This window comes from Petaurus breviceps, unplaced genomic scaffold, assembly GCF_028583685.1.
Source record: "Petaurus breviceps papuanus isolate PSGF00001 unplaced genomic scaffold, PetGlider_PUasm1.0 63, whole genome shotgun sequence".
Lineage (NCBI taxonomy): Eukaryota > Metazoa > Chordata > Mammalia > Diprotodontia > Petauridae > Petaurus > Petaurus breviceps.
This window is the reverse complement of record NW_027186418.1, coordinates 990,903-1,013,056: the sequence shown is the minus strand read 5'-3', so window position 1 is coordinate 1,013,056 and position 22,154 is coordinate 990,903. Positions and strand designations below refer to the sequence as shown.

General features: G+C 42.6%; 1 protein-coding gene across 6 annotated transcripts in view; it reads right to left on the bottom strand.

The window, feature by feature from the left end:
- The window catches only part of LOC138173634 (ena/VASP-like protein), a 285,460-nt gene that overhangs the window by 16,141 nt on the left and 247,165 nt on the right, over positions 1-22,154 (bottom strand). For all 6 annotated transcript variants that reach the window (XM_069103681.1, XM_069103683.1, XM_069103684.1 and 3 more), the window contains exons 4-8: positions 17,935-17,998; positions 9,882-9,943; positions 6,128-6,360; positions 5,113-5,234; positions 4,678-4,738 (exon numbers count right to left, since the gene is read on the bottom strand). In XM_069103681.1, the coding sequence (XP_068959782.1) occupies positions 4,678-4,738; positions 5,113-5,234; positions 6,128-6,360; positions 9,882-9,943; positions 17,935-17,998 (542 nt within the window). The remainder of the gene's footprint in view (positions 1-4,677; positions 4,739-5,112; positions 5,235-6,127; positions 6,361-9,881; positions 9,944-17,934; positions 17,999-22,154) is intronic.

Sequence of the window (22,154 nt, the reverse complement as noted above, 5' to 3'; positions counted from 1 at the left end):
CAGATGAACAGCTGAAGTGAGAGCAGTACACTCACAATTCAAAGAAGAGGTCAGGCAGGTCTCCTCATAAGGTTGGTTCCCATAGCTTCTCTACATAACAGGAATGGGAACATGTGAACAAGAACATAGCAGAATGAAAAAGGCTGTGAAAGTGCTTTGATCTGCATTGGTGAAAGGAATACTCACAATGTAGACTTCTGAATGGGGGTTTAGCTCTCATTAGAATGTAAGCTCTTTGAGGGCAGGAGCTGTTTTTGTCTTTTTTTGTATCTCTAAGGTCTCAGCCCAGGCCTGCACAACATAGGGTCCACGGACTGCTTATTGCCCACCAAAGCATCTCAGACAGCCAGCAAAAAATGTAGTACACTCTCCCGTGTCTCCACATGACCTGCAGCAACCAAGCATCATAAGCCTGTCTCTAGTTTAACCTGTCTGTGGCCCGAGGAAGCTTAACCTATTTTAATTTTGGCCCCTACCCACTGCAAAGTTTTGTAGCTCTACCTTAGTATAATGCTTGGAACCTAGGTGTAAGGGAAGGGAAGAAGAATTTATATAGAGCCTACACTGGGCCAGGCACTGGGCTAAGCGCTTTTCAAGTATTATCTCATTTGATCAAATCATAGCAAATGCTTAACAAATACTTTTGGATGTAGACATATTGGGATGGCTAGGTAGTTCATTGAATAGAGCACCAGCCCTGGAGTCAGGAGGACCTGAGTTCAAATCTGATCTCAGACATTTGACACACTAGCCGTGTGATGTTTGGCAAGTCCCTTAACCCCAATTGCCCTCCAAAAAAGAAAAAAAAAAGGATGTAGACATATATAATTATTTTAATACAATGGTGATGCCTGCACTAATAAATGTTGATGTTTAGAGATTTTAAGTGTTTTCTCTTTTCTCTAAATAATATTTTAATATATAAATATGTTTATAATATATAATATATGTATATATTATAGAATATATGTGTATATTATATAATATATGTGTATATATTATAAATAAATATATAAACAATATATCTAACTGCATATATTTATATTTATACATATATACATCTATTTAAATATATATACATACCCACATACAGAGAGAGAGAGAGAGAGAGAGAGATTAGATAGAAGGTGAAGTCACTAGTACCTGTGTGAGAAAGATGCCCTGAAGTAGGTGGAATTTGACTTGAATCTCTCTCCTTTCCTCCCTCCCTCCCTGTCTCTCCCCCATCTCTCCTTCTCTCTCTCTCTTTCTGTCTGTCTGTCTCTCTCTCTTTCTCTCTCCTTCACCCCCTCCCCTCTTAGAAGGGAAAAGCATGAGTCTACACCTTTAATAACCAAGAATGGGCCACCAACATTCACTTGGCATCTGTAGGCAGGCACAGTACCAAGGATGGCATGAACCACCTGACAGAGTGTCTCTAAAGTGTCTTTGAAGAGCTCCTGCCCTGTGTAGAATATGAAGAGGAAGCTGGCTTCTAAAAAAGGCAACCCAAAGTGAAAGAAGTAATTTGAAAATACAAGTTAATCTTGGTCCTTGCCACGGATCCACCCTCAGGAACAGTATCTCCCTTCCTGACCCCCTTCAAGTCATTGTTTGTGATCCATCATTGGAACTCAAATTTGCTTGGAGTAATCAAATACTCCCTGGCACACTTTGCATTTAATTTGCTTCTCAGCTTCCTTCTACATTTTTGGGGAGGAGGGGGCAGAGTTGAGGATGATGGGGACTTCGTGCTACTTCAGGAACTGGGCTTTCAGAGCTAAAACTCGTACCTGACCTTTTGACCCTTTCTGACTATTCTAATGTCTAAGAGTGGCACCGTGGTGCCCTAGCTACAGTGCTGGGCTGGGACTGAAGGGGCCTGGGTTTCTGTCTTGGCCCTGCTACTGATTCATAGTGTTAGCTTAGGCAAATCACTTCCAGGATCGCACTTTTGTCACCTGCAAAACGAAAACAGCTGAACTAAGCCGTCAAGTTGTATCACAGATTAAGAGCTGGAAGAGGTCTTATCGAGTTCAGTCTTGGACTTCTTGTTTTACAGATGAGGAAGCTGAGATACAAAGAGGGAAAGTGATTTTTCACAGAGGTAGCAAGTGGCAGACATGGGATGGGAACCAAGTCGCCTGACTCTGAATCCAGTGTTCTTCATCTGACCCTGCCTAGTCCTCTCACACTGGCTTCCCTCAGGTGTGCTGCTGGCTGGCCACACTGATCTACGTGCAATTCATCAAATACTCCTGTGTTTTTGCACTTGCTGTGTGTGTGTCCTCCAGGCCTGGAATGGTCTCCTTCCTCATCTGACTCCTAGTTCCCCCTGCATCCTTCAGGATTCAGGTTAAATTCCACCTATTCCAGAGGCCTTTCTCTCACCTCCTACTGTCTTCCCCGTTCACAGCCACTTTCATCTGTTGATATGTGGGCAAAGGTAGAGTGAGGTTGGTTGGTGGCTGTCTTTCGTCCTGGAAGAGGACCAAAATGACATCTCTATGCTAGAGTCAAGATTCAATGTGTCTGATTGTGGCTGACCAGACCAGTATGAGCTTGGAATGTTCTACCACAGGTCAGGCACAAATAGTCCATGAGAACATTTGGGGTGAATTCTCCAAATCATCCTGTGTTTCCTTTGAGCTGCTTCAATTCTGCTTTGCTCGTAGAGCATAGCACCTTCTCTGACGTGGGCATGCCATGCTGGCGGTCCTGTGCCAGTGTCTCCCATGTCACACAAGGATTCCAAAGTTCTTAAGAGAGCCCTTGAGAAAGTTGGTACCCTCAATAGAAGCAGGGAAGTTCAGAAGAGGGGTGGGCTTGGGTGGAAAGATAATGAGCTCTGTTCTGATGTCTGCCAGACATTCAAGTATGAGATGCCCATAGGCAGTTGGTGATATGGGACAGGAGCTCAGAAGAGAGACTAGAGTTGTATCATATCATTTCATATCATATCACATCCTATATCATACCATACCATATCACACATCACATCACATCATATCATATCATATCATATCATATCATATCATATCATATCATATCATATCATATCATATCAATCATATCATTTCACATCACATCACATCCTATATCATACCATACCATATCACACATCACATCACATCACATCACATCACATCATATCATATCAATCATATCACATCACATCACATCACATCACATCATATCATATCATATCATATCATATCATATCATATCATATCATATATCATATCATCTCTCTCTGTGTTTAGATGAACACAAAATAAATAATATAATATATGTGATATCTACCTAGTTGTTGACATGCTTTTCCCCCATTAGACTGTGAGTTCCTTGAGGGCAGGGTCATCTTTTTGCCTTTCTTTGTATTTCTAGTGCTTAGCCCAGTGTCTTCTATCTTTATTGTTCTTGTTCAGTCATTCAGTCACGTCCAGCTCTTTGTAACCCCATGGACCGTACCGTGCATGGGTTTTTTTTTTGGCAGAGATACTCTTGTGGTTTGCTATTTCACTCTCCAGTCCATTAAAGCAATCAGGGTTAAGTGATTTTCTCAGGGTCGCACAGCTAGTAAGTATCTGATGCTGGATTTGAACCCCAACCTTCCTGAGTCCAGGCCCCGTGCTCTCTCCACTAAGCCACATAATAAGCACTTGTTACATGTTTGTTGATTTGATTTTTCACTGTACTACACTGCTCTTTCACTCTTCATTCTTAATTGGCCCAACTCAGATACTCCCAGTGATGGAGCGAGGCCAGTCTTTCTAAGATTGTTATATTCTATGCCTGGGGGGGATCTTCCCTTCTCCTGGTTTTATGTCTGTCAACATGAGGTCTTAGAAACCTACCCGGTTAACAGGGTCTGATGGCACAAGAGCTTTGCTCTCACTCACTTGCCCGGATGCCTTTGTTAGGTGGTAGGCTCAACAAAAGTGAGATCTAGAAGGCAGGCTGGGCCTTCAATTTTCCATCAGGCTATTTTTCTGACACCTCAGCTGTTAACCTCTGCTAAGAGGCAAAGCATTCTTTTGGACACCTTGCTACATAATTCACTTCATCTACACATGCATGCTCTTCTCTCAGCCTGGAACACATGCTTATCCTCCCTTCCCCCTCCTCTTTTTAGCTATTGATATGCTGTACTTTCCTTAAAGCCCGAACAAAATGCGGTTTCTTTTGGGAAGCCTCCCCTGCTCTCATTCCCTTTGGATCTCACAATACTATGCTCAGACCTTTCTGATTAAGTCATAACATATTACTTTGAAATCATAGCACTATAAACTGTCTTTTCGTAGTGACTGTGTCTTAACCAAGCTTTTTATCTCTTCTGGTGCCTAAAAACTGGACACTAAATGAATCATATATCTTTGGAGTTGGAAAGATATAGCCTGACTTGTCATACCTCCTACACAACAGGTCATAGGACTGAGGATTTAGTACCAGAAGGGCCTTTAACCCAAGGTCTTCTTCTGAAGGATGAAGACACTGAAACCAGAGGAAGAAAGTGACTTATATGAGGCCAACCAACTAGTAAGAAGAGATGAGACTGAGAAGACTGGGAAGAACCCAATTTTCCTGATTTATAAGTTTGGGGATCTTTCTCCTATGCATACCATATTGCCTTTGTTTTTGTTTAGTGGGATGGAATTGACTTATAGAAGTCCCATAGGAGACAGTGTTAATGCTTACAGTTTGGCTTTCATCTTCCTTTCTATCTGCTGGCTTGTCGGTCTGGGATGCTGCTTTTCTCCTAGGGACAGGAAAAGAGAGATAGTGCACATCAATCACTCCAAATTCTTGCATAATCACACCCTATTAGGACACTCCAGGCTTCAAGTTTCCTCTGTGGGTGGCCACAGTTTGGGGAAGGTCCTGGTCATGCCATCTCTCAGGGCTAAGTTTCTCATGGGTAAGGTATACAAAATGATATAAGAGTTTAGTCAACCAGCAACCAGGCTCCTCAGGGACCCCTGCCTTTTTAGCCTTATATCATATTATAGCTGCCACACAATCTATGCATTAGTCAAACTGGAGTGATGCCCCAGGAGCGGGGCTGGAGTGTGGGTACCACTGAGGGGAGGGGGTGCTGCTCCCAAGATCCCACAGGGCCAGGAGCCCACAAACCTCTTGGCCAGCAGTTTGTTCATTTCTTCCATGAGGCCTCCCCCGCCACCACCACTGCTCGTCCGGTTGGCTTCTGACTTCGAAGTTCCACTGGGACTGGAAATCCCAGAGCCATCATCTGGCTAAAGACAGAGAAGATAATGCTCCAGGGGCCAAGAGCATGGGGCCTGAGGGTGGGGTAAGAGGAGGGGGAGTAGTACTGGCGAGAGAAGTTATTGGAGACCCCCCATTAAAACTATGGAATGTCATAATTGGAAGAGACCTTAGAATCATAGAACATAGAACATAAGCTGCAATGAACTTTAGTGATCACCCAGTCCAATCGACTCATTGTATAGAAGAGCAAATAGGCTCAGAAGAGGACAGGGACTTAATAAGATCATAGATTTAGAACCCCTTCATTTTACAGATGAGAAAATTGAGGCCCGGAGAAGTTAAGTCACACAGTAAGTTCCTGAGGCAGTTAGTAAGTATCCCAGGTTTTCCTGGCTCCAAATCTGGCAAGCAAGAGGTAGAATGAACAATGGAACTTTGTCCAGCCAGTAGCCTACTGAACTGTGAGGGGATGCTGCAGAGGGGACAAGCATCTCCTGGGCAGAGGATGGAGAACACAGATCCCAACTGAACCTTCGGCAGTAGGGAGCAGCCAGGCTCCACATAGCCATGGGATGTCAGAGCTGAAAGGGCCCTCAGAGACCACCTGGTCTCATGCACCCATTTTAGAGAAGAGGAAACTGAGTCCCAGAGAGGTTGTGACCTACCTGAGGTTACACAGATAGTGTAATGGGTTTCCAATCCAGATTCTCTGACAACATACCCAGTGCTTTTTCTATTTCAACCCATTTTACAGAGGAGAAAACTGAGAAGAAATGTCTTGCTAAGGTCTCGCAGTGAGTTAGTTTAACATTCTCCAACTATATATCCTTCCTGAAGTTCTTTTGGAAAATTTATAGGGAGATGGGAAAAGGAGGAACCAGGCAGGGCTAGTTTTCACACAGCAAATTCCCCTACTTACCCGCTGGACCCTCCGCAGTTTTGCACCTGCCAGTGCTGCCGCGAGTCCAGATACAGAAGCATCGTCATGGATGGCGCTTTGCACCCCACTTACTGGCAGAGGTGGTGGTGGTGGTGGTGGTGCTGCCCCTGTGAGTGGAGGGGGCACTGGTGGGGGTGGGGGTGGGGGTGGCCCTCCTGAAGGGACAGGGGCAGTGGCTGTGGATGAGGGATGTCCTGGTGGGAGGATGGGACCTGTGAACATGAAAATACCTGGTCAGTGATGCAAAGCTCCTTCAACATTTCCATCCTGTTCTCTCTCCCAAGTGGGGGCTTTGCCCATCCCTGAATCCCTGGGAAAGACCCTGGAAGGTCAAATTTCCCTTCTGAGAAATGAGAAGTATCTTAAGAGCAACCTCTTTTAAGAAGCGTTCTGAGATCTCTCCTTCCCCTCCTCTACCACTCCTTTTTTTCTCACTTCTCAGAATGTAGGGACAGAGGATGAACAGTAATAACAAGACTATTAATAACAATAGTAATAGCTTACATTTTTAGAGTCCTTCAAATTTTATAAAGCAAACCACCTCCCAACAACCCTAAGGTAGGTAGCCCAAATATTCCTATCCTCATTTTACAGATGCAGAGACTGAGACTCAAAGAGATATGACCCGTCCAGAATCACCCATTTAGTAAGTACAGGCCCAGGCCTCTCAATTCCAGTGATCTTTTCATCCTACCACACAGTCTCCCTATTATCATAAACTTGCTTACATGTTGTTGGTTGTGAATTACAATTTTTTTTTGTTCCAATTATGTCTCCCTAGCAGGAGGGCAATAAATAAAATAGTCAATGAACATTTATCGGGTACCTACTATGTGCCAGGCCCTATGCTTTAAGTTCTGAGGATACAAATATAAAAAAAAAGAAAGCTTTTCTTCTCAAAGATCTTATGGTAAAATAAAGGAAGATAACACACAAAAGGAAATTGAAAGGTGGGGGGTGTGTGTGCAAGGTCATGGTGGATAAATTCTACAATGTTAGTCAGGTGGGAAGCGAGGAGATAGAATTAATAAGCTCTTTGAATGTAGGCTCTTTTATAGACTTGTATCTGTCCAAAGTGCCTAGTACGGTGTTAGGTAGGCAGTGGCTATTGGTCCCACCCAGAGGATGTTAAGATGGTTACTTGGTCATGAGTACAATGGTAACAGATGTTTGGAACATGGAGATAGACAAAAAGGCACAGAAATTCCTAGGAGAGCATGTACTGTATGAAGATGTCTGCAAGTGGGTAAATGGCTTATAAAAGAATTGTAGGATATCAGTGCCGGAAGGAACCTTAGAATGAAAGAATGTAAGCATGAAAGCTGGAAGGACCATTAGAATTATAGGGGATGGAATATCACATCAGGAAGGAGTCTTAAAATCAGAATGTTCTATGTTGCAGCAGTAAAGGACTTTATACTTATAAAATTATAGATTATCATATAATTATAAAATATATATTTCATATTATATTATATATGATATAATATATTATACTATTATTTGGTTATAGAACTATCAATTATCATAACTGGAAGGAGTGTCAGAATCCAGGCCTTAAAATCATATGACATAGTACATCAGAGCTAGAAGGGACCTAGAGATAATCTAGTTCAACACTGTTACTTTACAGATAAGGAAACTGAGGCCCAGAGGATTGAAGTGTCCTATTCAAGATCATACAAAATAAATGCAGGAGCTGACAAAAACTAGAACTAAGGTTTTCTGACTCAGCCCTATACACCCTGAGAATGTTAACTGGATGAATTCTGCTTAGTAAAGTTTAAGTTTTGTGTGCCTTGTGGGACTAGAAATATTTGAAAATGGAGACATATAATAAATGAGATATTAATATGTCTCAAGTTTATTTTTTATTTTTTAGGAGGAAATTGGGGTTAAATGACTTGCCCAGGGTCAAATCACTATGATCCCAGGGGAAAGTACTGGGAAAGTCCAAAAGAGGGAAGAATCCCATAGAAGGCAGGATTTTCATCTTGCTATTATCTAGTATATTGCCTGTGGGTATGTGTTTAGTAAATGTTTTGTTGATTAATTGATTCTTGCTGAAGAACAGATCACAGAGAAACATCATGGAGGAGGTAGCATTTGATCTTGATATTGAAGGATATTTGGATTTCATAAGACCCAGTTCAACAGGGAAAGGGAATTTGGCACAGGACTGAACAGGAGCAAAGGCAAGAAACTGGAAAGTCTAGGATGCAAGCTGGATACCTTGAATTCCCCAGGATAGAAGCATATGTGAAGGAGGACCAGAGGGCCCCAAAGCAGCAAAGGCAGGAGGTTGGAGTCAGATCATGAAGGGCTTTCAATGCAAGCATAAGTAGCATGGGCTTTATTTTTTATGTAAAAGGGAGCCATAGAAAAGTTTTGAGCAGGGGAGTGACATGAACAGGCCTGTGTTTTAAGAAGATAACTGGCAACACATATAGGATGGACTGGAGAGGGGGAGAAACTGAAAGAACAGAAGTTGGTGAGGAGACTGTTACAAGAGGCCAGTAAGAGGTGATGAGAGCTTGGTCTAAGATAGAGTGGAGACATGAGTCCTTGCCTTCAAGTAGCTTATATTCTAGTTGAGGTTCTAATATATATAGTTGATGCATACTGTAGACTTGCATAGTTTCCCAAAGTGGGTGATACTGGCCCATAGGGGGCACTGGAAAGATCTGGGGGGGGCAGTAGTAGCCTTGGGTGCAATTGGAGGGTGTTGAATAATAATAAAGGGGTGGTAGAAGCATAAAGAAAGAAGAGAATATAAGAACATTTTGAAAAACTTTTCATACATCTGTTGTGCAACAGAGTTGAAGTCGTAATGATCACATTATTTTCCAAATAAACACATAAAATGCAAGTTATAACCAATCAGTGGTCAAGTCTGACAACAGGTCTTAACAAGCAAGTGTTGGCAGGTGAGCATATCCCTTATTGTCAGGAAGTCCAGCATGCATTGGCAAGAATATGTAATGACTTGGTTACAATATGATACTATATGGTTACATACATGATGGAATATTGCATCATCAAAATTTCAATGCAGAAAATCCCCCACAAATTTACAATAAATTATTAAATTTAAGATGCATCATTTAAAAAATATATTTTATATTTTTTTGAAATGACAAAAAAAAAATGTTAAAGGGTTAAAGAAAGTAGATTGCCAGGGGGGTGCTGAGTAATTTTTTTTTTTAAAGGGGTGGTAGGCCAAATAAGATTGGGAACCTCTGTTGTAGAGTCTACAGTATAGACTAGGAGATACCATGAGGCCTGCGTTAAGCACTGGGTCTAAAGATGGGATGCTGTGTGCCTTGGGAGCTCAGAGAAGGGACATGTCTCTGTGGCCAGGGGCCATCTGAGGGAACTTCTGGTAGGAAGTGCCTCCTGAGATGAATAGGTCAGTATTCTATAGGGAAGACTGACCAACTTAGGTTTCTCCCTCTCTGCTTCCCTCCAAGCTTTGGAAAAGCCCATACCATCTTCTTCACAAGGACTTGCAGAGCTGAAGGGGCCTCAGAGATCATATTCTCCAGATGAGAAGACTGAGGCCTAGAGGTAGGAAGCAGCAGGGCCAAAATCTGAACCTGGGCCCTGTGACTCCAAATCCTGTGCTTTCTGCAACAACACTCTTCTTGTGTTCACTAGAAAACCAAGCCCTAGAGAGGAGGGAGGCCAGGGCAAAGTATTGGTGGATGGCCTCTCCACTCCAGACCTTCCTTACCCGGAGTTGAGGTTCTTCTCTCCAAGGACTCCTGTCGCTGTTGCTGTTGTTCCATCACTTGCCTGGAAGAAAGAGAACAGTTGAGGTTTGTGTCCTGTCTCTGTCCTAAACCAAGGGTGGGGAACGTGCGGCCTTGAGGCCACATATGGCTCTCTAGGTCCTCAAGTGCAGTCCTTGACTGAATCCAAACTTCACAGAACAAATCCTGTTAATAAAAGGTATCACCTCCCCACCACCGCATACCAAGCATCAACATAATTTATTTTTATGTCCTTGTGACATAGACTCAAGAGAACAGTGTGAAAATTGGGCAAGAGGGGATAGTGTGGTGGAAAAAACATTGGATTTGGAGCCAGAAAACCTGTATGTGAATCCCAGCTCTGCCCCTTCTGACCTATGTGGCCTTGGACAAAGGAGATTATTTCAAATCTCTAGGTCTTTCCCCCTTTTATCTCTAAAATGAGGGAGTTGAACTGGTACTTGATAATTTCTAAGGTCCTTGACAACACTACAGCCAACAAAGGAGAACATAAATTCTAAGTATCTATTTCAGGGGTGGGGAATCTGTGGGTTTTTATTATTAAATTTTTATTTTAATATTTAGTGATAAAATAAACATTTATTATTAAAGTCCTTTTATAAAAGGGATTTGTTCTGTCAAGTTTGTATTCAGCTAAAGGGTTGCACTTGAGGACTTAGAGGGCCACATGTGGCCTCCAGGCTCTAGGTTCTCCACCCATTTCAATTTTAAAGAAGCAGCACAATTAAAAAAAAAAAACATGAGGGAAGAGGTTTGGATCCTTGATTTCACTGGTGTGGGATATTCCTGGTGAGGAATTCCTACCAATGAAGGTTGACAACTGCCCTGCAGTTAGAGATTTTCCCAGGAACATTGAGAGGTTAAATGACTTGCCCAACCTGGCACAGCCAGTATTTGTCAGTGGTGGGACTTGAATCCAGATCTCTGAGGCCACTGCTCTATTCATTATGCCAGTGTCTCTCAATTAGTTTAATATAGTGGGGGAAAATACTCAACTGGGAGCCACGAATCCATGGTTTGAGTCCTAGCTCTACCACTTACTAGCTATGTGAATTTGAGGGAGTCATTTGATTTCTCTGGATCTTAAGTTTTCTTATTTGCCAAATGGGGATCTCCTTCTGGGACTGATCAAAGGATATGATAAATGTGAAAGAACTATGTAATTTATCAAACATTACTAGAACATAAAGTGATACTATTAAATACTTCAAAAGACCTAAGTCCAACTCTCTAGGTAATGAGGTGGATTGGTGAGTACAGTGTTGGACCTGGATCCAGGAAGATCTGAGTTCAAATCTGGTCTCAGATACTTACTAGCTGCATGACCCTGGGTGACTCACTTACCCTCTATCTGCCTCATTTTCCTATAAGGATTATATAGCACCTTCTTGTTAGGGTTGTTTGGAACATCAAATGAAGGAATATCAATAAAGTGTTTTTTCAAACCTTAAATGCTATATAGTTGCTAGCTACCATCATCATCATCATCATTATCACTGACCTCATCTTATAAAGGAGAAAAAATGAGAACTCCTGCTCTACAGCTTTTAACTCTTCTTTGTGGCTACTGAAGTACTAGTTTCACTTTTTTCACTAGCTCCTGGTGTGACCTTGAACAAGTAACTTGGTCTCCCTAAGCCTCAGTTTTCTCCTATATAAAAATGAGGGGTGGCCTAGATGAGACGCTGACATTTCCTTTCCACTGAACCATCACAGATGGTCTTTATGAGTCGCTTTGGCTGACAAAAATTTGTCACCTAGAAGCCACCATTCTAGGGGTGAGCTCCCTGTCTTCTGGGACATCAGGCCCGTATTTGAAGTCCTTCCAGTTTGGGAGGACTTTCCAGGGCTTTTCCTCTTCAGGGCATAGAGTCAGAGAACCCAGAGTCAACTCCATGCCAAGACAAGCCATTGGACAAGAATCCCATTATGCTGCTATTAATTTATAAGCAATCATTTTTAAGTTCCTGAATGACTCAGTCCCTCAGTTCTAGAACTTGCTACCTATGTAACCTTGGATACAGCATCATCCTGGGGAGGAAGGTGTGAAGCAGCAGTTGAGCATGAACACCAAACAACTCATAGAACACAGAGTCAGAATTGGAATGAGCCTTAGAATTTTAGAATGGAGGATGTTAGATGGAGAAGGACCTTAGAGGCCTTCTAGTCCAGTCCCTTTATTTTGCAGAGGAGGGGATTAAATCACCACAGGGATGAAGTAACCTGGCTGAGGGCATGGCCAAGCCAAATGACACAGCTGTCCTGACTTGGGCACTGCTGTATTTCCTACTATATCCAGGTCCAGCCCAAGTTAATGAAGTCGTCTCAGCTGTGTCATGAATATTCTGTATGGCTGTGAAAAAAAATCACTTTGGTCTCTGTGGACCTCAGTTTCTTCCTTTTTATAAAACAACAGAGTTAGACCTAATAATTTCCAGTGTCTCTCTTAACTGATATTCTGTGATTAAATTGAGGCAATGTGAACGGTATGGTGGAGAGAGTATTGGATTTGGGATCTTGGTTCAATCCCAGCTATGTTACTGACTCCCTGTGTGACCCAGAGGAAACCCCTCGACCTCTCTGAGCCTTGGTTTTCTCATCTGTGAGAAATGAAGGGTTGTCCTGTTGCTCTATTGTGTCTGACTCAATGTGAACCCTTGGACATTCTTGGCAAAGATACTGGAGTTGTTTGCCATTTCCTTTTCCAGTATGTCCCCATTTTATAGATGAGCAACAGAGGGATATAAGGGTTAAGTGACTTGCCTAGGGTCACACAGCTAATAAGTGTCTGAGGTCAGATATGAATTCATATCTTCCTGACTCCAGATCTGGCACTCTACCCACTGTGCCATCTAGCTGCCTGAAGGGTTGCCCTTTGTGGTGGGCTGATGTCTGAGTCAGGAACACCTGGGTTCAAGTCTACCCTCAGTCACGTACTACCTATGTGACTACAGTTGGAGAGAAGAAATGATCCGCCCCTTTAACTATGGCTGCCCCCTCACTCTACATGCCCTCTCTTCTGATCCCACCCCATTCTACTGTCCAGCCTCTCTTTTCACATCCCAGGCCCCTCCTTACGACTAGAAGTTACAAAGAGTTATGTGTGTTCATTTATGTAAAGAAATTACTACCTGGGGAATTCCCAAGGATGAAATCCCAGAACCAAACAAATCCACCACACGAAAAATGGAGAGGGAATAGCTTCTGAATTGGAAGCAGGGGTTCCGAGTTCCAATGTTGACTCTACTTGACCCTGGCCAAATCGTATTTCCTCCTTTTTGGGCCTCATTTCCTATTCTGTAAACCAAGAGGCCTGGACTAGATATCGCTAAGCTCTTTGCTAACATTAATTTTTCGTGATTCTCAACAATGGGGTCAGTGGGAGGGGAGGGTTATCAGATGACAATTTTCCTTGTTTCCCCCTGCTTTATGAGCCCTGGAATTTGGAGAACACCCACTAGAGGGCCCTTCACCCACAGGAACAGGCGACAAAGTCCCCAAGAAGCCCCTTTACTGCCAGACTCTTGATCTGGTCCTTGATTGAAATCAAAATTCACCAAAGAGCAAAACCAGTGCCCAAGTCAGATATGCAGCTGGTGTAATTAATGAGTGTGAAGGATCTAAGTCTTTGGGGCAGTGAAATCTAGTCATCTCCAGAATTAAATTAATAATATTAAATTAAAATGATTAAAAACTCAGATGAATTCCAGAGGGAGTTTGATAGAGGGGAAAGAGCCCTGGGTCTGAATTCTGGCTTGGCTACTTACTAGCTTTGTGATCTCAAAGTGAGTCACTTAAGAATTCAGTTTTCTCACCAGTAAAATGATTCAGACCTGTATCTGTACAGGGAGTTACTATACAGGTATACAGCCCTCTAAGGATGAAGTCACCAACTTGTGAAACTGGCGCACTTGACATCTTTGGGCCTCAGTTTTCTCATTTGTAAAATGAGAGGGTCAGAGTAGATCAAGGTCTCTGAAGTCCATATGTTCTAAAATTCTGAGGTTGGGAAGAGACCTCTGAGATCATCTAGCCCAATCCTATCATTGTCCAGAGGAAGAAATCAGGACTCAGAGATTGAAGAAAGTAGCTCAAGGTCACGCAGTCAGCGGCAGTTAGGACCATAATCCAGGTGCCCTGGAGAAGTAAGGCATTCCTAACAATTAGAGCAGTTCACTAATAGAATGGACTGCCTTGACAGGGAGTGGGCAGGCACCCTGTTACTGGAGGTGCTCAACGACTGTAAAGTGACTTATTAGGGATATTGTAGATGGGATGCCTTCATTGGGAAGGGGAGGACTGGTCATCTCCACATCATGCTGCCTCCAGTCATCATCCTTGTCCTCCGATTGTGATGGAGGGAGGGGAGGACTCTCTCCTTGGGACACTGGTCCCTAAGAGGTGACCTTTTTTGCCTTATCTTGACTAGAACTAGGTCTCCATGTCACTTCCTTCCAAGTATACCCACTTTCCCCCACTTTCTAGCTTCCTTTTATGTGGCCTCTCAGGTTTCTTAAGTGACTTGCCTAAAGTGGTTTGATGCCGGAGTGGTTTGCCATTATTTCCTTCTCCAGCTCATTACACAGATGGGGAAACCGAGGCAAACAGGGTTAAATGACTTGCCCAGGGTTACACAGCTACTAAGTGTTTGTGGCCGAATTGGAGCTCAGATCCTCCTGATTATAGGGCCAGTGCTCTATCCATTGAACCACCTAGCTACTCCTCTCTCATTTCCTTTTTTTTCTTTTTTGCTTTTTGGAGGGCAGTTGGGGTTAAGTGACTTGTCCAAGGTCACACGGCTAGTTTTTGTGTTAAGTGTCTGAGGCCAGATTCGAACTCAGGTACTCCTGACTCCAGGGCCAGTGCTCTATTCACTGTGCCACCTAGCCGCCCACCTCTCTCATTTCTTAAGAGTCTATGGTTCCATGATTATCCTTACTGCCTTCGCTTGGAACTGGCCCTCTTCACACTGAGGACCACATTACTGATAAGAAGGGCAGCTAGGTGGCATAATGGTTAGAGCACAAGCCCTGGAATCAGGAGGGCCTGAGTTCAAATTTGGTCTCAGACATTTACTACCTGTGTGACCCTGAGCAAGTTACTTTGTTTTCCTCAGTTTCCTCATCTGCAAAATGATCTGGAGGAAGAAATGGCAAACCACTCTAGTATCTTTGCCAAGAAATCCCAAAAAGGGTCATGAAAAATTGGGCATAATTGAAAAACAACCCAATAATAAGAACAACAAATTCTTCTTAAGAGACATTTGGTTTGGATTATAGCAGATCAGTGGCAGAGACAGGGTGACCCCAAGGGTAGAGTTTTTCCTCCCTCCAAGCATTTTCTTTTTGATCTTAAAAATACTGTTTCTAAGTGCATCCTTAGCCTGTGGCTATTTGGAAAGGGAGGCTGAGCTTATCTAAAACTTCACAGAGATTGGTTAATTTTGGCACACCTGCCTCACAGCATTGTTGTGTGTGTTTATTTGGATAAATAAATGACCCAGTTAGCATCATGGCTGGTGGAGGATGTGACAAGTAGTCTTTGGGCCTGGTTTGTATTATTTGAAAATCTTCCATTTGCCAGTGCTGAGGGGAAGGAACCCAATTCTCCCACTTTGAAAACCTACAGATAACTTCCCCTCTAGATTGGGAAACTGGGGTGAATAATCTAATAAGTAGAGTGATATAATGGTGATAGCTAGAGCTTGTATGAAGGCTTATTCCATATTCATTATTTCAGAAGGGCCTCAATCAGTTCTGTGATGCAGCTAAGATGGGAAACAGAGACACAGAAAGGTTAATCCATGGCCAGAACTTAAGTCTCCTGAAAGCACTCATAACCATAAAGAATTCTTGTTATAGTCAGCTCTAATTAACCTATATTTAGCCAAGTGGTATATAGATTTAGATGAATATAATCTGTTCTTCACCCCTTAGTAGCTATGTGACCCTGAACAAGTCACTTAACTCTTTTTGCCTCAGTTTCCTCATCTGCAAAAAGAGCTGGAGGAGGAAATGGCAAATCACTCCAGTATAGATTTAGATGGATCTAATCTGGGTTTTTTTCCCCCTTTGCAGCTAGTTGTCTATACTTCAGAACTATAACTTCATTCATCTATTCCTTTTTTTTTTTTGCCTTTTGGAGAGCAATTGGGGTTAAGTAACTTGCCCAAGGTTACATGGCTAGTTTTTTTTTTTGTGTGGGTGTTAAGTGTTTGAGGCTGGAACCAAACTCAGGACTTCCTGACTCCCGGGCTGGCGCTTTACTCACTGTGCCACCTAGCCGCCCCCATCCATTCTTTCATACATCCATTCAATAAATGTTGCTTAAGTGCTAGGAACTGTGGAAGGCAGGGAGGTACAAGAATGAAAAAAATAGGTTCTATCCCTGCCTTCTAATAAAAGTAGTAAGGCATGAAACAGTGTGAGACTTGATGTCAGGAGCCTTGGTTATGAATCTTAGATACTTGTAAGCTATGTACTCAAGGGCATGACACTGTTCTCCTCTCGCAGCCTCAGTTCCTCTTCCTGTAAGATGGGAATATATGGTGCTTGGGGGGAAAGTGTTTTCCAAAATTCAATAGACATTCGAGCTACTATTAGTACTAATAGTACTCACTAAGAGTGAGTCCTGAAAGAAAATCAATGACAGAACATTAGAACTGGGAAGGGCCCTTAGCATCTAATTCAATGCTCCCGTTTTACACAGGAAGAAACTGAGGCTCAGGGGGTAAAGAACCTTGCCCAAAGTCATACAGCAAATTAGTTGTACCCTAGTCTACCAAAGTGGAACACAGACCTTCTGACCCCTATCCCAGTGTTCTTAGCACTGCATTCTGCTGATTCTATTGCTTCTGAATCTCCACATGCATTTAGGGGCAGTGGAGTATGGTGAAGGTGTTCTCAAACATTTTCTGCAGTTTAAACAAAACCCCAACACTATTCTTTTTTATGTGTATTAACAAACAACCTTGTTGTTGTTGTTCAGTTGTGTCTGAATCCTTTGAACTTTAGTGGTTTGCCATTTCCTTCTCCAGTGGATTAAGGCAAACAAAAGTTAAGTGACTTCCTCAAGGTCACACAGCTAGTAAGAGTCTGTGGCTGGATTTGAATCCAACTCTTCCTGACTCCAGGCCTGACACTCTATCCACTGAGCCACCTAGCTGCACACAAACAAGCTAAAGTTCATTTATAACCAACAAACAGACTCAGGTGTTCTGAGGTTCCTGGCAGTACAGTTTGAAAAATCCTGGGGTATTAGATAAAAAGGCAGTCTCAGAAATAGGAAAATTATTAACTAGAGATTATATTTAACATAGGAATTTATATTTATATTATATTTAATATAGGAAGATTATTTACTAGAGATTATAAACTAGAGATTAAAGGTTGAGTGAATGAAGTTCTACATCTGACACATACTGTTTGTATGGCATTGGGCAAGTCACTTATCCATCCAATGTCCAAGGTAATTCTCTTGTAAGTTGCAGAACAGGTGCTGAATTTCATTGGTAGAAGGTGTTTGCTTCTCAGGAATTCTTTGCACTAATGAAACCTTCAGTCTAGTTCAAAAACAATTAAAACTATCACTGAAGAAAATGACCCCTACTAAGTTGTATTATCTCCCTTTTACAGATGAAGAAGTTGGGCTACTGAGGGGGTTGTGCTGGGAATATGTGGCAGCCACATGGTACAGTGGGTAGAGTGCCAGATCTGGGATTAGGAGGACCTGAATTCAAATCCAGCCTCAGACACTTACTAGCTGTGTGACCCGAGGCAAGTCATTTAACCCTGTTTGCCTCAGTTTCCTCATCTGTAAAATGAGCTGGAGAAGGAAATGGCAAACCACTCCAGTATCTTTGTCAATAAAACTCCAAAAGGAATCATGAAGAGTCAGACGTGACTGAACAACAACTCCTGACGCCCCATCTATCACTCCATCACTTCCCCAGTACTAGAGTGACTACTTATTGGGTCATCAGACCAGCCAATCCAGCACAGGAGAGCAAGTTACCTTCTTTGGACTTCCATCTCATCAGGAGAAGGGCCATTCTGCACCTGGCGCTGAGAGGGGGGGCCTGTTGGGGAGAGAAGCAGAATTCAAGAATTAGCAAAGTGAAGGCCAAGCTTTGGAGTACCAAGGTTAGAGTATACTTGGGCACTCCTGGACTTGGGAAACACCCGATGTGCTCTTTTATAGAGCATGTTTCTTGAGAGGCCACACAGAGACTACCGTGATCTAAGAAAAGAGACTTTTGTCCTAAAGTTAATCAACAGGTCCATGCTGACCTCAGAACCAGTGAAGGTCTGAGCTGGAAGGGATCTTAGAATCATACATTTCCAGAGCTCAGAGGTCCTTAGAATCCTGGTGTCAGTGTGTCAGAGGCGCAAGAGAACATGGATGCATAGAAATGTGGAATGTCAGAAACATCTTTAGAACCATATAAGATGGAACATCAGAGCTAGAAGGGTCCTTGAATCCTAGAACCAGAGAACCATAGAGCTGGAGGGGATTTTAGATTCATGGAACCACAGAATATTTGAGCTAAAAGCAACTTTAGATATTGTCTGGTAGTCCATTTTATAGATGAAAGAGATGAAAAGGGAAGTGACCCATCTAAAGTCATAGAGGGAAATTAGTAGCAGGGGGTGACACAAATGGCCTGGGCTCAGGGAGAGGGAGGTGGAGCCTCTCCCTCATCCTTACTTGGCTGTCAAACTGATCTTTTTAAAGCACAGGTCATCCCACTACTCAACAAATTCCCGTGGCTTCCTATCATCTCTAGGATCATATATAAAGTTTTCTGCTTGGAATTCAAAGCCATTCATAATTTGGATACCTCCTACACCTCCAGTCATCATAGACCTACCCCTACCTAGCCCCCCCAATTCCCCCATGATCTAGTACACTGACCTCTTTGCTGTTCTCAGACAAAACACTCCATCTTTGGACTCCCAACATTTTTCCAATTCCTGGAATGTTCTCCCTTCTCATATCAAATTCCTGGCTTCCCTGGCTTCCTTTAAGCCTAACTAAAATCCCACTTTCTATAAAAAAATCTTCCCAATCACTCTTAGTGTTAGTGCTTTCCTTCTGAGATTATTTCTAATTCATATATGTATATCTATCTATATGTATATATCTCTATCTGTCTGTCTGTCTGTCTATGTATCTGTCTGTCTGTCTATCTACCTATCTATCTGTTCATCTACCTAGTTTGTACATAATTGCTTATGTATTTTCTCTCCCATTAGATTCTGAATTCCTTGAGAGCAGGGACTTTTTTTTTTTTTGGCCTTTCTTGGTATCCCCAGTACTTAGCACAGTACCTGATGTATAATTGGCATTGAATAAATACGTGTTGACTGGCTACAAGCTCCATCATTACTATCATACATAATGGGGTCATTTTTGTTTTCTTTTTCCTACTTGGATCAGGATAGGTCCTTTTTAAAGTACTTGGCAAACGGTAATCTATGTGAACTTGAGAAAATGCTGTTTGTCAAATTAATACAACTTTGAAGTAAGTAATCTCTCAACCTACCATCTATGGTAGGTCTGGGCCCTTGATAAAGACTTTGTGGTCTAAGAGTTATGCTGAATTGACTGCTGGTACTCTATTAAAAAAAACAACATTTTCATAGACATTTTTTTCACTAGATTTTTCTAAACATCCCAGGGAAGGAGACAGGGTTTATTATTGCCATTTAATAGAGGAGAAAAATAAGGCACAGAAAGGTAACTTGCCTTGTAATTGTCATTTTCAGTTGTCTTAATCTTTGTGACCCCAGTTGCAGTTTTCTTGTCAAAAATACTGGAATGGTTTGCTATTTGCTTCTCCAGCTTAGTTTACAGATGAAGAAATTGAGACAAACAAGGTTAAGTGACTTGCTCAGGGTCACACAGCTAGTAAATGTCTGAGGCTGGATTTGAACTCAGGAAGATGGGTCTTTCGGACTCTAGGGATGGAAAATGCTAAGATAATAAATAACTAAGCTCGGATTTAAATCTAGAGCTTCTGACTGATGACTCAATGTAGCTAATGCAATCTTGGGCTGCATTGAGAGGCAGAGTTTCCAAGAACAAGGAGGTGATAGTTCTTCAGTATTTTGGCCTAATTAGACCATATCTAGAATATCATGTTCAGTTCTGGGTTCTAGAGTTTGAGAAGGCACCTGGAGAGTGTCTAGAGGAGGATAACCAGGATCATGGTGAAGAATCTCAGGTTCACGTGATATGAGAATCAGACGAAAGATCTGGGAAGAGAAGATTCAGGGGGAGATGCTATAGCTGCTTTTTCAGGGTTTAAAGGGCTGCTCCGTGGAAGTTTGATATCGGCCCCAGAGAGCAGAACCAGGATTAATGGGTAGAAATCACAAAGAGGCAAATGTCAGCTTAATGTTAGGAAAAACTCCCTAACAATTCAAGCTATCCCAAAGTGGAACAGGTAGCCTTGGGAGGAGGAGGGTTTTCCCTCATGGGAGGGCTTTAAGCTAAGGCTGGATGACCATGGGTCAGGCATGGCACGGTGGGGATACCTTTGGGGTGTGAGTTAGACTTCAAAGTTGCTGAGATTCCTCTAACTCTCAAATTCATCTTGTCCAATTCTCTAATCTTCCAGAAGAAGAAATTGGAGCCCAACACAAAGAGAAAAAACATGCTCATGTTTGTGCAGTGATTAAGAGGCAGAGCTGAATCCAAAACCCAGATGTGGTGAGTCCTGGATGTGGGCTGTCTCCTCTGTACCACTCTGTCTTACACTTTTATCTGGACTGTACAAGTAAGGTGGTTTAGGGCAAGTCATAGCTTTTGTATTTATGGGCCCATTCCACATTTACCATCCAGCTGCTTGGGCACGTCTATCCCTAGTGCCAAAGTAACCCATTGATTTAGTCCATTTGGCTAAAAAGAAACAAAGTTGGACTGATGATTTAGGGCACTCAAACCTGTTTCAAGGCTCTGGCCACAAAAGTCTTTGACAGCTGGTTGATTAAAATTTTAATCTTTCAACCAGAGTAGGGGGTGTGATGTGGTCAGAAGATGGAATTACACAGTCTTAAAGTTGGAATGGATCTTAGAGTATATCTAGTCCAACATGCATCTGGAGAGGAATCTAGGCGGCCTGGTCCTTGGCAGGTGGTCATCCAGTCTTCACTTGGATATCTGTTGTAATGGGCAACCCAATCCCTCCTAGAGCAGATCATTCCACTTTCAGATGGCTCTGATTTTTTTAGGACATTTCTCTTTACCTTAAATCATGTTAAGTCAAGTCAAAAGCATTTATTAAGTGCCCATTGGTGCTGTGTAAACCATGGGCTTGCAAAGAAAGGCAAAAATAAGTCCCTGTTCTCAAGGAGCTCACATTCTAATGGGAAAGACAACAGGCAAGCAACTATATACAAGGAAGCTATATTTAAGATAAGTTGGAGATAATTTCAGAGAGAAGGCATTAAGATTAATGAGGACTGAGAAAGTTTTCTTGCAGAAGCTACCATGTTAGCTAAGATTTAAAAGGAGGTTGGGAGGCCAGGAGATGAAGATGAGGAGGGAAACAGTTCTAGGCATATGGGATAGTCAACAAAAAATACTTGGAGTCAGTAGATGGGACCAAAATGTTTTCCTTTGCAACTGCTCCTGGTTGTGTCCTTTGGGCCAAGCCAACCACATCTAATGCCTCATTCATCTGATTGCACTTCAAATACCTGAGGATGATGACAGTAATCACAACAATGTCCTCAAGGCTCAATCCACTGTCTATGACATGGGGGAGGGAGGGAAAGGCAAAGAGAGACAGACACAGAGAGAGACAGAGACAGAGAGAGACAGACAGAGAGACAGAGACAGACAGAGACAGACACAGAGAGAGACAGAGACAGAGAGAGACAGAGACAGAGAGACAGAGAGAGAGAGACAGAGAGAGAGACAGAGACAGACAGAGAGACAGAGAGAGAGAAAGAGAGAGAGACATAGAGAGAGACAGAGACAGAGAGAGAGACAGAGATAGACAGAGAGACAGAGACAGACAGAGAGAGACAGAGAGAAAGACAGAGAGACAGAGAGAGAGACAGAGAGACAGAGACAGAGAGAGAGACAGAGATAGAGAGACAGAGATAGACAGAGAGACAGAGACAGACAGACAGAGACAGACAGAGAGACAGAGACAGAGAGAGAGACAGAGACAGGCACAGAGACAGAGGGACAGAGAAAGAGAGAGAGAGAGAGAGAGAGAGAGA